At 37.2% G+C, this 12540-nt stretch overlaps 1 protein-coding gene across 2 annotated transcripts in view; it reads left to right on the top strand.

Moving 5' to 3' along the window:
• The first annotated feature begins 3616 nt into the window (after positions 1-3616).
• The window catches only part of LOC117394987 (ubiquitin-conjugating enzyme E2 E2-like), a 139844-nt gene continuing 130920 nt past the window's right edge, over positions 3617-12540 (top strand). The window contains exons 1-3 of one of the 2 annotated variants that reach the window (XM_033993785.3): positions 3617-3825; positions 6089-6271; positions 7862-7912. In XM_033993785.3, the coding sequence (XP_033849676.2) occupies positions 6096-6271; positions 7862-7912 (227 nt within the window). In that variant the 5' untranslated portion in view covers positions 3617-3825; positions 6089-6095. The remainder of the gene's footprint in view (positions 3826-6088; positions 6272-7861; positions 7913-12540) is intronic. The other variant, XM_033993786.3, reaches the window with a different exon arrangement.

Genomic DNA, 12540 nt, shown 5'->3' on the forward strand with positions numbered 1-12540 from the left:
CGCATACTTGTCGGACGACAGAGTTGCAGCTATTCAGGGTTGCCTCTCCCTGTTTCATCAGGGATCGCAGGTCACCTTCCTATTGTGCCAAAAACTATTGGGTCTGATGGCCGCAGCCATATTGGCCATTCAGCTGGGTCTGCTTCACATGCGCCCGCTACAATGCCAAATGCGATAGACACCGTCAGCTGACTGTGTCTCACGCGTGCTCGGCAGCCCTACGCTGGTGGAGGACTACATCTCACCTGTGCGAAGGTGTATGAATGGGAGTAGTGTTGAACTACAAAGTGGTGACGACAGATGATATTTGTACTGTGGCTAGCTGGGCTACGCTGCATACCTTCTCCAGGTTCTACCGTCTTAATGAGGTAGACCATGCCTTGCCTTCTGTAGGCACAAGGGTCCTTGTGGGTGTAAGTTCACACCGCTAACCTCTAGGTTAGACAGTGCTGGTGTGTCCCTCATATGCTGTCTTTCCTTCTCCTCGTGACGGCTCTGGTACACATTATCCCATACGTAATGCCATTGGTGTTCGTCTTCAAATTGAAAGGGAACGTTAGGTTACTTACCGTAACCCTGGTTCCCTGAAAGAGAAGACCACCACCAACCGCGAGGTTGCATTGGTCGCCCTCATGGGTTCGATGGAAAAAGAGAAATGGCTTCCTTTGGATGAGAGTTTTATCCCCTCAGTGGGCGGAACCGAGTGTATCATCCCAGGAAGGGGCCTATTGGCAGCTCTGTTATAGAGAGCTTAGCGATACCTACCCAATGGGTAGGCATATCCCATACGTAATGTCATTGGTCGTCTTCTCTTTCAGGGAACCAGGGTTACGGTAAGTAACCTAACATTCCTTTAGTTAAATGTGTCTGCAAGGTATCTGTAAATATGGCAATCAACGTGGCTATATTACTAAACAGAACTGTGTTGCTTTATATTTTCAGGCTCCATGACATCCTCCCCATGGTTATAACACCCACCTAATCCTGTAACCTACAGGGTTTATAAACTAGCTGCAGCTGTATGGGATTGCAAACTGGAGGCTATGGTAAAAATGCACCTGGTTGAGTGGGATGTCATTATTTTAGGTAGGATATGCATTTGGCTGCTGTGATCATTATTATTTTTATTATTTGTTTATTTAGCAGTCGCCTTTATCCAAGGCGACTTACAGAGACTAGGGTGTATGAACCATGCATCAGCTGCAGAGTCACTTACAATTACATCTCACCCGAAAGACGGAGCACAAGGAGGTTAAGTGACTTGCTCAGGGTCACACAATGCGTCAGTGGCTGAGGTGGGATTTGAATTGGGGACCTCCTGGTGACAAGTCAGTTTCTTTAACCACTGGACCACACAGCCTCCTATCAGGTATGTTTGGGCTTAGGGGGGGGTCTGCATGAACAAAAAGAAAAAAGAAAACATATGTGTTGAGTGACACCCCTGTAATCTGAACTTTTTAGAATACTCATGGTCATTGGACAGTGCTCTTTTTGCTGTCCCATATGTGTCATTTTTTTAGCACAGTTTGAATTTTTTCTACCATTTTACATAACTGAGGAGGGGGTACAACGCTGAAACATTCCACACTTCCTCCATGTAAATCAACCGCAGTTGCTATTAAGGGACCATGGAAGCTCAAGGGAAGCGACAGTGTTAGAAGAGTGAGTACCACATAATGACATAATATAATGACATACCATTGGTAATCATTTTCGACCTTTTGGTTTCCAACTACAGCATATTTCAAGAACAGAATGAGCCATTTATCAACCAATGTGTAACTAGTAGGGCACTAGGACCAAGAGGGTTGTTACCTCAAAGCTATAGGGTATATATTTTCACCCCTTTTTAAACGGCCACCTTTGCATGTAGCCGGGAGCCAGATACTACACAGGGGGTGTAATTCCTTTGTTCTCACAGCACATGAGAGTTTCCCTGAGAACTTTACTTCATTTTATGCTGCATATCCAGTAAATCTGCTACACCTCGTGCAGACTGTTTACTTTTTATTTTCTTATGTCTAGAGTGTGGTAGAACTTGTTTTAGTTTTCTGATTCCTCTTTATTTAGGAATGAGGCTGCAAGAAATTTGAGCGTGATAGTGCAACGCATTGTAACTGAGAGAGTGATAGTGCAACACATTGTAACTCAGTGTGATAGTGCAATGCATTGTAACTGAGAGTGTGATAGTGCAGCACATTGTAACTCACAGTGTGATAGTGCAACGCATTGTAACTCACAGTGTGATAGTGCAACGCATTGTAACTGACAGTGATAGTGCAACACATTGTAACTCAAAGAGTGTGATAGTGCAACGCATTGTAACTGACAGAGTGATAGTGCAACACATTGTAACTCACAGCGTGATAGTGCAATGCATTGTAACTCACAGTGTGATAGTGCAACGCATTGTAACTGACAGTGATAGTGCAACACATTGTAACTCAAAGAGTGTGATAGTGCAACGCATTGTAACTGACAGAGTGATAGTGCAACACATTGTAACTCACAGCGTGATAGTGCAATGCATTGTAACTCACAGTGTGATAGTGCAACGAATGTAACTCAGTTATGCATGCTTTGTTGATAATAATGTGTCTGACTAGTTCAGTTTTCTTATTGAAAAAAATGCGGGTCATATGCTGTGTAATGACCAAATACATGATTGTGCATGTTTCTTATTGTTTCAGGACGAGCATTAGCCACTGTTTTCTTTAGATTTATTTTTGGTTTATGGTTTTATTTTGCTACACTTGCTTTGTTGACTTTAATTGCACTTTTACTTAGTATGTTTTATTTAGTTTCTATAATATTTGTTTGTTAGTTGAAACACTTTCATAATATATTTACTTTGAATATATGTATTAGTGGAAATTGCTTGTATAATATAATCCACCTTGCTTATTAATGCTAATTAATATCTAGATCCTTGACTACTAGCATATTACTACTCAACGGAATACTAATCCTTTGGAACTAACGTTATTATCTTGTGCTATATTTTAAGGTACAGTTCATAACTGAGTTATTTTGATTATATTTTAAATAACTGAACTTTTATACATGAAATGCTGCTATATGATAAATCTTTGATCTTTTATATATATATATATATATATATATATATATATACATATATATATATATATATATATATATATATATATATATATATATATATATATATATATCAGAGTCTGTCTTTTTCATTTGATTGAAAAGCACCCACGGTTCATCATATTGGCTAATAGGGCTTTGCACACTTGGTGGTTATAAAGCGAAGCAAACATTAATAGTAAACATCAATTTAATCTTATTCCTCATTCTTTTAAACACATCTTGATTATAACAAAATAAATGCATGTCTTATTGGTCGAGGATAAAAACAAGTACATACTGCTTAGCAAAAGTTTGCGATGAGTCGGTATGTTGTGACTCGGAAATCCCCGTTTTCGCACCTTGCTGACATGGGAAGTCCCTGTCAACACATTGTCACACACTCAGGTAGCCGCTCCATGTATAGATACAAGACGTGTTCCTCTGTTCATTTCTTAAAAGACTGATAATGTTTTATGTATTCTCAGTATTTTCTGTACTTCTCATCCCCGCCCCTCGCACGGCAGAATGTGGAGCGCGCTGCGCGCATCCTATCCATGTCTCCGGAGCGCGCACGGAGGCGGTCCGGTTGCTTCAGTTTCTCTTGGCTTTTTCTGCCAGTGTATGCGTTCCAGTACCGAAAGAGAGTGAGAGATACGGGAATACTTAACATCGGGGTTAACAACACCGATTTTTAGCACGGACAACCACTTACCCCGAAACTGACAGGTAAATTCAACAGCTTTACTTCGTGGCTCCGCTTTAAAACTGACAAAAAGTAAGGAAATGTCCCGTGAAAGTGACAGTTTTGTTTATTGGGGGGATGTGTTTAGTGTCTTTGTGCTGAAGCAGCTCTCCCTGTGGTCATTGGAGAAACCTTGCCTATTCCACACATTTCCAAGCAGCTCCTTTCGGTGCTGATTTACAAACAATTCGTTATAGAGTTCACGTTTCCGAAAAGACCGATAATCTTGTAAAAGAATAAAGGCACAGAGGGTTCACTGCATTTTTCCACGGGGATGTAAGGCCTCTTAAGGCATAATTATTGACTAGTACTGCACTAACTGGAGCTGATTTTGTGCATTTAAATATTGCTTCTCGGTGTATGACAAGTCTGCCAGAAAAAATACATTAATTTACTCAACAAAGGGGCAAAATGCTTTGAGTTTCATATTTCTGTTTAAAGACCAGACGTTGACGGTCGTGTGGCCAAAGGGAAAATACACCTTTCTAAATATTATTGATATCAGTTTTGTATGAATTACACAATAATTGTCTTTTGATTATTATTTCTTACTACAAAAAATGCAATTAACCACTATTACCATTGCTAAGTTTAATATGCATGACTTTGTACTAAGGTTACATTGCAACATGTGACAGTTTATAATTGTAACATTTTCTTTCAAAGTTTTATTAGCCAGCACTTGATTGCTTTAGCACGAAAATGCATTCGCAATAAGAAAAGTTCTAGTATTTTATTTAGAAAGTACTATATAAACATGATTGAGTAAGCGTTCTGTAAATCAATTTCTTTGTGCGATGAGTAAAACTAACATTGCCGATGAATAACACTAAAATATTACACACAACAGTAACAGTGACTTGTATCGTAATAATTAAATTCAATTTTGAGGAACTGCGTATTGCAGCTATGTCTAGAATTTCAAATCTGTAAGTTCACAAGACACCACGAAATCCAATTGCGATTATTACTGATCAAGTGTATCCACAAATAAATTACAAACATATATCTTTCACATAAATACCCTTTTGTATAAATAACTTTATATTGTATATGCATTAGTTTCATTGCTTCATGCACTGTATGTGAAGAGAAACCCTGTTTTAACAGTTGTCTTTTACAGTCTGCTATAATCATCTAGACGTTGCAATAATTAAACACATTTCTTGGTAGAACGGTTTTAAGTGTAACAATTTTTAACATCCTATATTTATTCGCTTCTCTAAAGTTATTTTCAATGACAACCCGTTGTTTTAAAACTTACATATGTCTGTTTATGTTTTTACCATTGTCTTCTTTTTTAGTGATGATGTTTATTACATTTAAAAAAATCAAAAATACTTTGCACGACCCACATGTGCCCAAATCACAAAGAAAAAATAACGTTAAGGCTCCAGAGGCTATAACGTTTAAAGACATTAATATAGTACCTGGCATTATTTATGTGCAGTCTAAGGCACATATTTGCTAATGTTCTTTAGAAAGGGAGTACACTAAATTCGTTTTAAAGAGCTTCCATAGCTTTAGCAGCTTTAAATTAAACCAGACTCCTGTTTGACATAAAAGTGAGTTCATATTCTTTGCTTTCATCACCTCTGCAGTTATTTGGCTAGACACTTTGAGTTTGACAAGGTATAGTGTAAAGGTAAATGTGGTTGTACTCTGACAACAAAGAGGGAAGGGTGTAAACAAACCTTATTGTAAGCATCTAAAGTAACTCCTGCCTACTTGAGAGAAAATTAGCACATTGGAGCATTTTGAGCCATGGTTGGGGTTTTAAACTTCTGTAGATTGCATCTAGAATAAAACCTAACTTGACTTATGGCTGTACTTGTCTTTTATTGTTATTACAAATAGTGGTATCAGTGTTGCAAAGGGCTTTTATAATATTATTGTTAAGTATTGGGGTACCAGAACTTGACATGAGCCACAGGGAAAACATCACATTCACCAGTATCTGTTAGTTTAAAATGTTATCCACAATGTTATGAATTGCCCCCCCCCCCCCCCGGTTTCAGTGATTGTTGACAAGTTTTCAATAACTGGAAAGCCTAAAATTAGACAGTGGACTGAACTATGTTTCCATTGCTTTTGAGGATATGATGAGTACTAGTTATGCTGAATTGCATTGTTTTACTTGACCTCGAGGCTGAATAGCACACTTCTGGGTTGTCGCGTTTGGGATCAGTTGATAAAATTTCAATACCAACAGCTATGAAACTGTGGGTTTTGGTTTGTGATTCCTAGGACCAAGATGTCCAGTGAAGTGCAAAGACCTGACAACAGCCCCAGTACAAGTGGGGGGAGCTCTGACCTAGATCAGCGGGACAGTGTTCAACAAGAACAAGAAAGAGAACAAACGCAGCCGAAGAAAAAAGAGACAAAAATCTCAAGCAAAACCGCTGCAAAGCTTTCAACAAGCGCCAAAAGGTAAAACATCTTGAAGTGCCTCTACTTGACACTGTAATCTGTTTTTATATTAAAATGTGATGAAAGTATTCATATAATACTAGTTTACTGAAAATACCATTACCAAATAATAATGATAACCTTAAGGGTTGCATATCATTGTTTTTAATCTAAAATAGTTTGTAATTATTATGGCTTAGTGCATAGAGATGAAGACGGGGAAGCAGATCTGAAATCCCAGCTGCACTATTGACTTGCATTGCCGTACTGTACAGTGCTGGATGACCTTGGACAGAATACTTCTGTGACTTGGTCCCTCCCAGCTGTAAAATTGGAAATGCTTCATAGCATCTCCGTTGGGCTATCCTGGGGAAAAATGCTGTAATAACATTATGAGAGAATATGAGAATATGCTAGTCTCAAATATTATGTCAAGGAAATTAAATAGGCCTAACAGTAATTTAAACTGATTTTTATTTTTTATTTTTTTTTATTTTATTTTTTTAACATTTCCAAATGTGTATCATTTCTTAAAATACATGCCACTTTCTAATTAGTTTTCCTGGAGGATTTTTCAAAAGCTTAATTAATTATTTAATTGCATGAGTGCCAAGGGTTGTGCACCCTTTTATTGCGGATTATTAAAATGTTTTTTCTTTTTTTTTTACATTTAACAATGAGCTTCCCGCATATGAAAGCTGCAGTGTACATGAAAATTGAATTTCTTTGTGTCAATTCACTACATTTGCCCATAGTTTAGTCTTCTGTGCACTACAGTATCTGACGTCACCCAGGGCTATTTTACCCATTGGAGCCAATATATCTTTACATACAGATTTAAGCTGTAAATCTTAAGGGACATATTAAAGAAAAGAAGGATGAATATTACATGTATTAGGCTACATTGCAGAATAATTGAATAATTCATAACACACAACATTTAATAGACAGATGTTTTATTAACTGTTAACTGAATACATTATTGGAATGCTGTACTTAATAAACTGAAGTGACTCTGGGGGGCGGAGTGGGCGGTGGGGGAGGGGGGGGGGGACAACCTATTATTGTAAGAATATCTCATTTTCTTATTTAAAATAACATACAAATCCTAACCAAAGTGTATGTAGTATTAATTGGTATAAATAAACCATTTAGAATATGCCTGGAACAAAGAGATGGAATGGACACACCCAGTTTTCCCATTATTGATGTATGTACTGTACCACTATACTGCTGTCTCAAATTAAATGATAAATTACCACAGTCCAAATGCAGTGAAATGACAATGTCAAACCCCAGCTGATACATAATGACATTTCAGGGAAAAATTAAATGTTAATCTTGTGAATTGGCAGCTGATTAGGCTACATATTACTTCAGGCTTTTTATACAGTAATTGTAAATAGATTTCCATTACACCAGATAAAACTGGACTTAGTGAAAGCTTTCATATTGAACCAAAACAGTGTAACAATACTTAATGGAAATCACAAAGTTTATTTGACTTTTTTTTATTGATTGACTGCATGTTTTGCAAAAAGTTAGAAAAAACTAGTATTTTGTGCTGCATATATTTTAGTATTTACCAAAAATGTTTCCCTTTGTCTTTAGGATTCAGAAGGAGCTAGCAGAAATAACACTGGACCCTCCTCCCAATTGCAGGTAAGTGCAGATTAATTTCCTTCTTATAACAACTGCTGTTTGGGTGATGCAAATATCTGTTTAAAAATAAGTCCAAGAATGGCATATTGCAGTCCTGGAGAACATACCACCCTAGATTTAAAAGGTACAATGAACTAATACCTAATTTAAGACTCAGATGGAGGGTTAATCGCTTCAATTAATCAATTTAGAACATGGTTGGAACAAAGATCTGGACTAGAAGGACCAACTTTGCCACAGGGCCATCATTTACAGGACTCCTATTGGTCCTTGAAGTCCAAGTGTCTGCACGAAACCTGATCAAAACAGTAATTTAAACTAATAAAACCTCCACCCAGGCCTTAAAATAGCTATTTCATTAAACCTGTAGTGAAATGGTGCTCAAAGATCAACATATATTAACTTGTGGTTACTCCCAGTGTTTGATTGGGCTGGTGCAAAACAACCTTTGTTTCATTCTTGCATTTTAATGCCACAGCTTTCTGATCTACATTACCCAGTTCGTAAATGAATCTTATTGATCTCCATGTGGCTTTATTTTATGTGTATTTGAGGTGATCTGTGTGCTTTCAGGAAAGAGGAAGTAGTGGTGTTTTATGTGGTATGATGTCCATCATTGTAGTAGGACAAGGATTACTTGAACAGTTGAATAGTGTGGTTAGCTCAAAAGTGCTCTATCATTTAAGAAGCATGCACTAGGTAGTGGATAGGTATTACACAATAAATTGCACTTAAAATAATTGTAATTGCACTTGACAATATGATTATGATAGAGAACTGAATGGGTGTGAGTTTGTAGGTTTATAACGTGTTCATTCTTTTAGTTATTTGCCTCTGTGCTATAGCCTAGAATAAGAACACCCCAATTAATAAAAATGTTGTGTTTAAATGTGCTAAATATTTTGACTTGTTATATGATTGATTATAATCAACACTAGTCCCAAGGTAGTGTAAAATAATTGTCCTCCCACTGTATCAGCTCTAGATCTGCACTGTTAAGATGAACAAATAGTGTTTCTTTCTTAAGTGTTTTCTGTGTGAGTAGAAATTAGAAAACAACTTGCTGATGGGTTGGGGGTTGCTTATTGCTTATTGCTTTGAATACTTTGTAAGAAATGTTAATTTGCTTCCGTTTTGACACTGATTACAATGATATTAGGATATTTTAGTATGCACCTTCTGGTGTTCAGTATAATTGTGCTCGATTTGAGCATGTATAAAATCACTTTTGCTGATAGTCAATTGCATATTGACATGATTGCAGTATAGCAGCAAAGAAGCATAGCCACATAGCGTAAAGCAGACAGAAATTAAAGAATCTGTTTTGTAAAAGTGAGTTGGAACAGCTGAGGTGAAACCAACAAAACAAGATGGAGATGCTTCTTGTTTCTCTTTTCATGACAAATGGATTTACCTTGACCAGTGGCAATTCAGCACCCTTCAGAAGTGGAGTTGAATTTCTATTGTAAACCAGGACAATTATTTCACAGCAGGATCCTCTTGCATTATTCTATGGATTTGAGAACTTGGGTCGTCTTGTATCTCACTGTCAGCACGCTTGATGAATGACCAAGGATTGGATCATCTAATCTTTTTTTTTTTCTGAAACCATAGACGGTGCGAGTATGTGTGAGTTTGTGTTTTTAACTGACTCCCCAACCTTGACTCAAACTAAAAAAAAAAAATGACAGTAGATCAAATGTATAGTGTACACTTATGTGAAAGGACTTTTTTGATATTATTAACAAACAATATAATATTGGGACATTGGTAGTCAAGGTAGCCCTGTACGTTTTCATGAGATGTTAAAATCACTTGAAAATTGGTTTAAACTTAACCACCAGAAACAATCTGGAAATAATCCATCAAAAGTATTTAAACTAGTAAAAATAAACTCTGCCTGCTTTATTTGCACAAAGTTCCCATTCCTAAAAGCAGCAGGTTCCAAATGGAATAACACATGTGAAATCTGCAGAACAGGGGCCTTTGTAAGTGGATTAATGACCTGTTTATACTGCAGGCCTGTGGGTGTCGAGACATTTCTCTCTCTCTCTCTCTCTCTCTCTCTCTCTCTCTCTCTCTCTCTCTTGCTCTCTCTCTTTCTCTCGCTCGCTCTCTCTCTCTCTCTCTCTCTCTCTCTCTCTCTCTCTCTCTCTCTCTCTCTCTCTCTCTCTCTTTCCACCCCCACCCCACTACTTCCCAAGGACTTCTTAATATTCCTATTACTAGGGCTTTTGCTTCCACATTGCATGTAACTGTTTCTTGTAAAATATGTAAGCAATGTGTGTAGCATCTGTAAAAAGGGACGTGGGGTAGATTGAGGTTTTTTTTTTTCTTGATCATAGGAAAGGTTCTGCTCAAACATGAAAAAACATGGTCAGCAGAAAACAGTGGTTGTGCTGCTATTCAGATATATCGCTACCTTGTTGTGTTCACATTAACCCCAATATGTCCAAAACCTTTTAAACATCTTTACAGTAGTTTGCTTATCAATAACTTTGTTTTTGTTGGATTCTCTCTTTATTCGACACAAAAGTCTGCTCCAATGTAGCTCCTGTGCCAGTTTTTGCCCCTTGACTGTAACATAAAATGTCACATGCAGAATTTGCTGTTTGGACGTTAATGGCACAGTAACTACAGTATCTGCAAGCCATTCAAAAGATTTAACGCAAATATTCCAGTATCGCTAATTAAACTGCGGTATGCATAATGTTTATGCTAGTTTAAGTACTCTGATAAGAGACACACACACAGCATTTTGTATCTTCTACTATTATAGATTTGCAACACCAATTTTCAGTGTAGAAACCATACACCGTAAAAATAGAGTGAAATGAGGTCCGTGAAAAAAACAAGTTTTCAGTTTTCGGGTGACAGTATTGAAATCTGTCACTGTTTAGTTCATAAAATAGATCCCATAGTGTTGTTTACATTTTCATCTCCAAATGTATTGTATGTTGTTAAAGGTAAAGAAGGCATATCAGATCTCCTTCAGTTGGTCACGCATTACATAATCAAAGCTTCATGTTTGTAAGTAATGAGGTTTCCCACATGTTTCAGAAGATTTAATGATGTGATGACAAATACTCCATGTGTGAGTAAATGTCTAAATGACAGAATGCCATATTCTTGACTGTTAAACCTTAGAAAATGACTTCAGCTCTTTGGATCAGGTTTTTTTTCAGTATGTAGGAAAGCGCTCATTGAAATAAGCAGTTTATTATTAGAAGCAAAATTTATGATGCTGTAATTTACTTATAATGACTACTGTATCTGTTGGGGAAAGCTCCAGATAAATAATAGATGGTAATTTGATAGTTGCCTGTCCTGATAGTTATAAAAAGCATTACCGGCAGGAGGATGGAGCATGTAAATAATTGCTTTAGAAGATTAAAAATGCTTCAGGTGTTATTTATACTTTTGCCAAGTCTGAGAAGCAGGGGTGGAATGCAATTTAGCTTACTTTCTCCCACTGTATAGTGTTGAAAAAAGCCTTTACCAGTGTATTGTAATTCTCAGTTTCAAGGTCTTTATTTTTTTATAGGTACCGTGGACTCCTTCCAAATGAAATCCTAAGAAACCCATTTAGCAGTAGCAGATTATGCATCATTACCTTTTTTGTTTAAGATGCATTATTCTGTTTAGACAGGATAGAAAAAGCGCTCCAAGGCAGCAAGATTGTACACGTTTTCTTTTGTTTGCAAACAAATTTTAAAGCTTTTTGTACATTCACGTATAGATCGAGGATTGGAGGTGCTCAACATTTAAGCTTGATGTTTGTAAATAAAACGAAACGTTAGTCATTCTCATTGTGCATGGGTATGAAACCTTGGCATGATTAAAGCAAAGGCATGCTTAACATCAGTTTGAAAACCTAAATGTGTGTTTTGTGAAGCTACAGTGATGGGGCCATTATGTAAAAGAAAATGAAGATTTAGTTGAAGAAACCATCAAAGGAAAGACATAAATCGTATGCAAGCACTGCAGAGTTATAATTCCTATTGTATCTGGAATTTTAGAGCACTTAAGTAGTGCAACTTATAAAATTGAAAACAACACTGTCTACCTCACCGTATGCAGGTAGGAGCGTCATGTCCACATGGTAACCGCTGTGGATGTGCAGCCAGACAGTCCATTTCAGAACAGTACCACCAGGTGCTCGGCTTCCAGTACTGCTCAGAAGAATACAGCCTTAACATTTTATTACAGATGGTGTAGGGTGCTGGGATTAAAAATGGAGAGAGTTTAAGGAGAAAATTAAAAATTGTATTCATGTTTTTTTTGTTTTGTGCTCTTGGGTAAGAGATAAAAATTATTAATATTAAAAAAGGATGCTTATGGTTTACAGCATCTGCGTCAAAAGCAAATGCGGGAAAGGACAGGGCCGCTGTGCACAGGGTTAAGGAAACGGAAAGCGCTTCAGCATAATAGTATTTGGGAGATTTTGTGTGACAATGAAAAATCTACAGATGTTTTGTGGTATCTAAATGTGAAAGTGGGATTTCTAGGTTGCTGGAAAAATGCATATTTTGAAGGTAACATTTAAAAAATGCTCGGGGTGGGGGGGGGGGGGGGGGGGGCTGGAAGTAGCTCTCTCACTTTGGTCGTTCACTAACTGCACTATGAGA

This window comes from Acipenser ruthenus, chromosome 3, assembly GCF_902713425.1.
Source record: "Acipenser ruthenus chromosome 3, fAciRut3.2 maternal haplotype, whole genome shotgun sequence".
Classification (NCBI taxonomy): Eukaryota; Metazoa; Chordata; class Actinopteri; order Acipenseriformes; family Acipenseridae; genus Acipenser; species Acipenser ruthenus.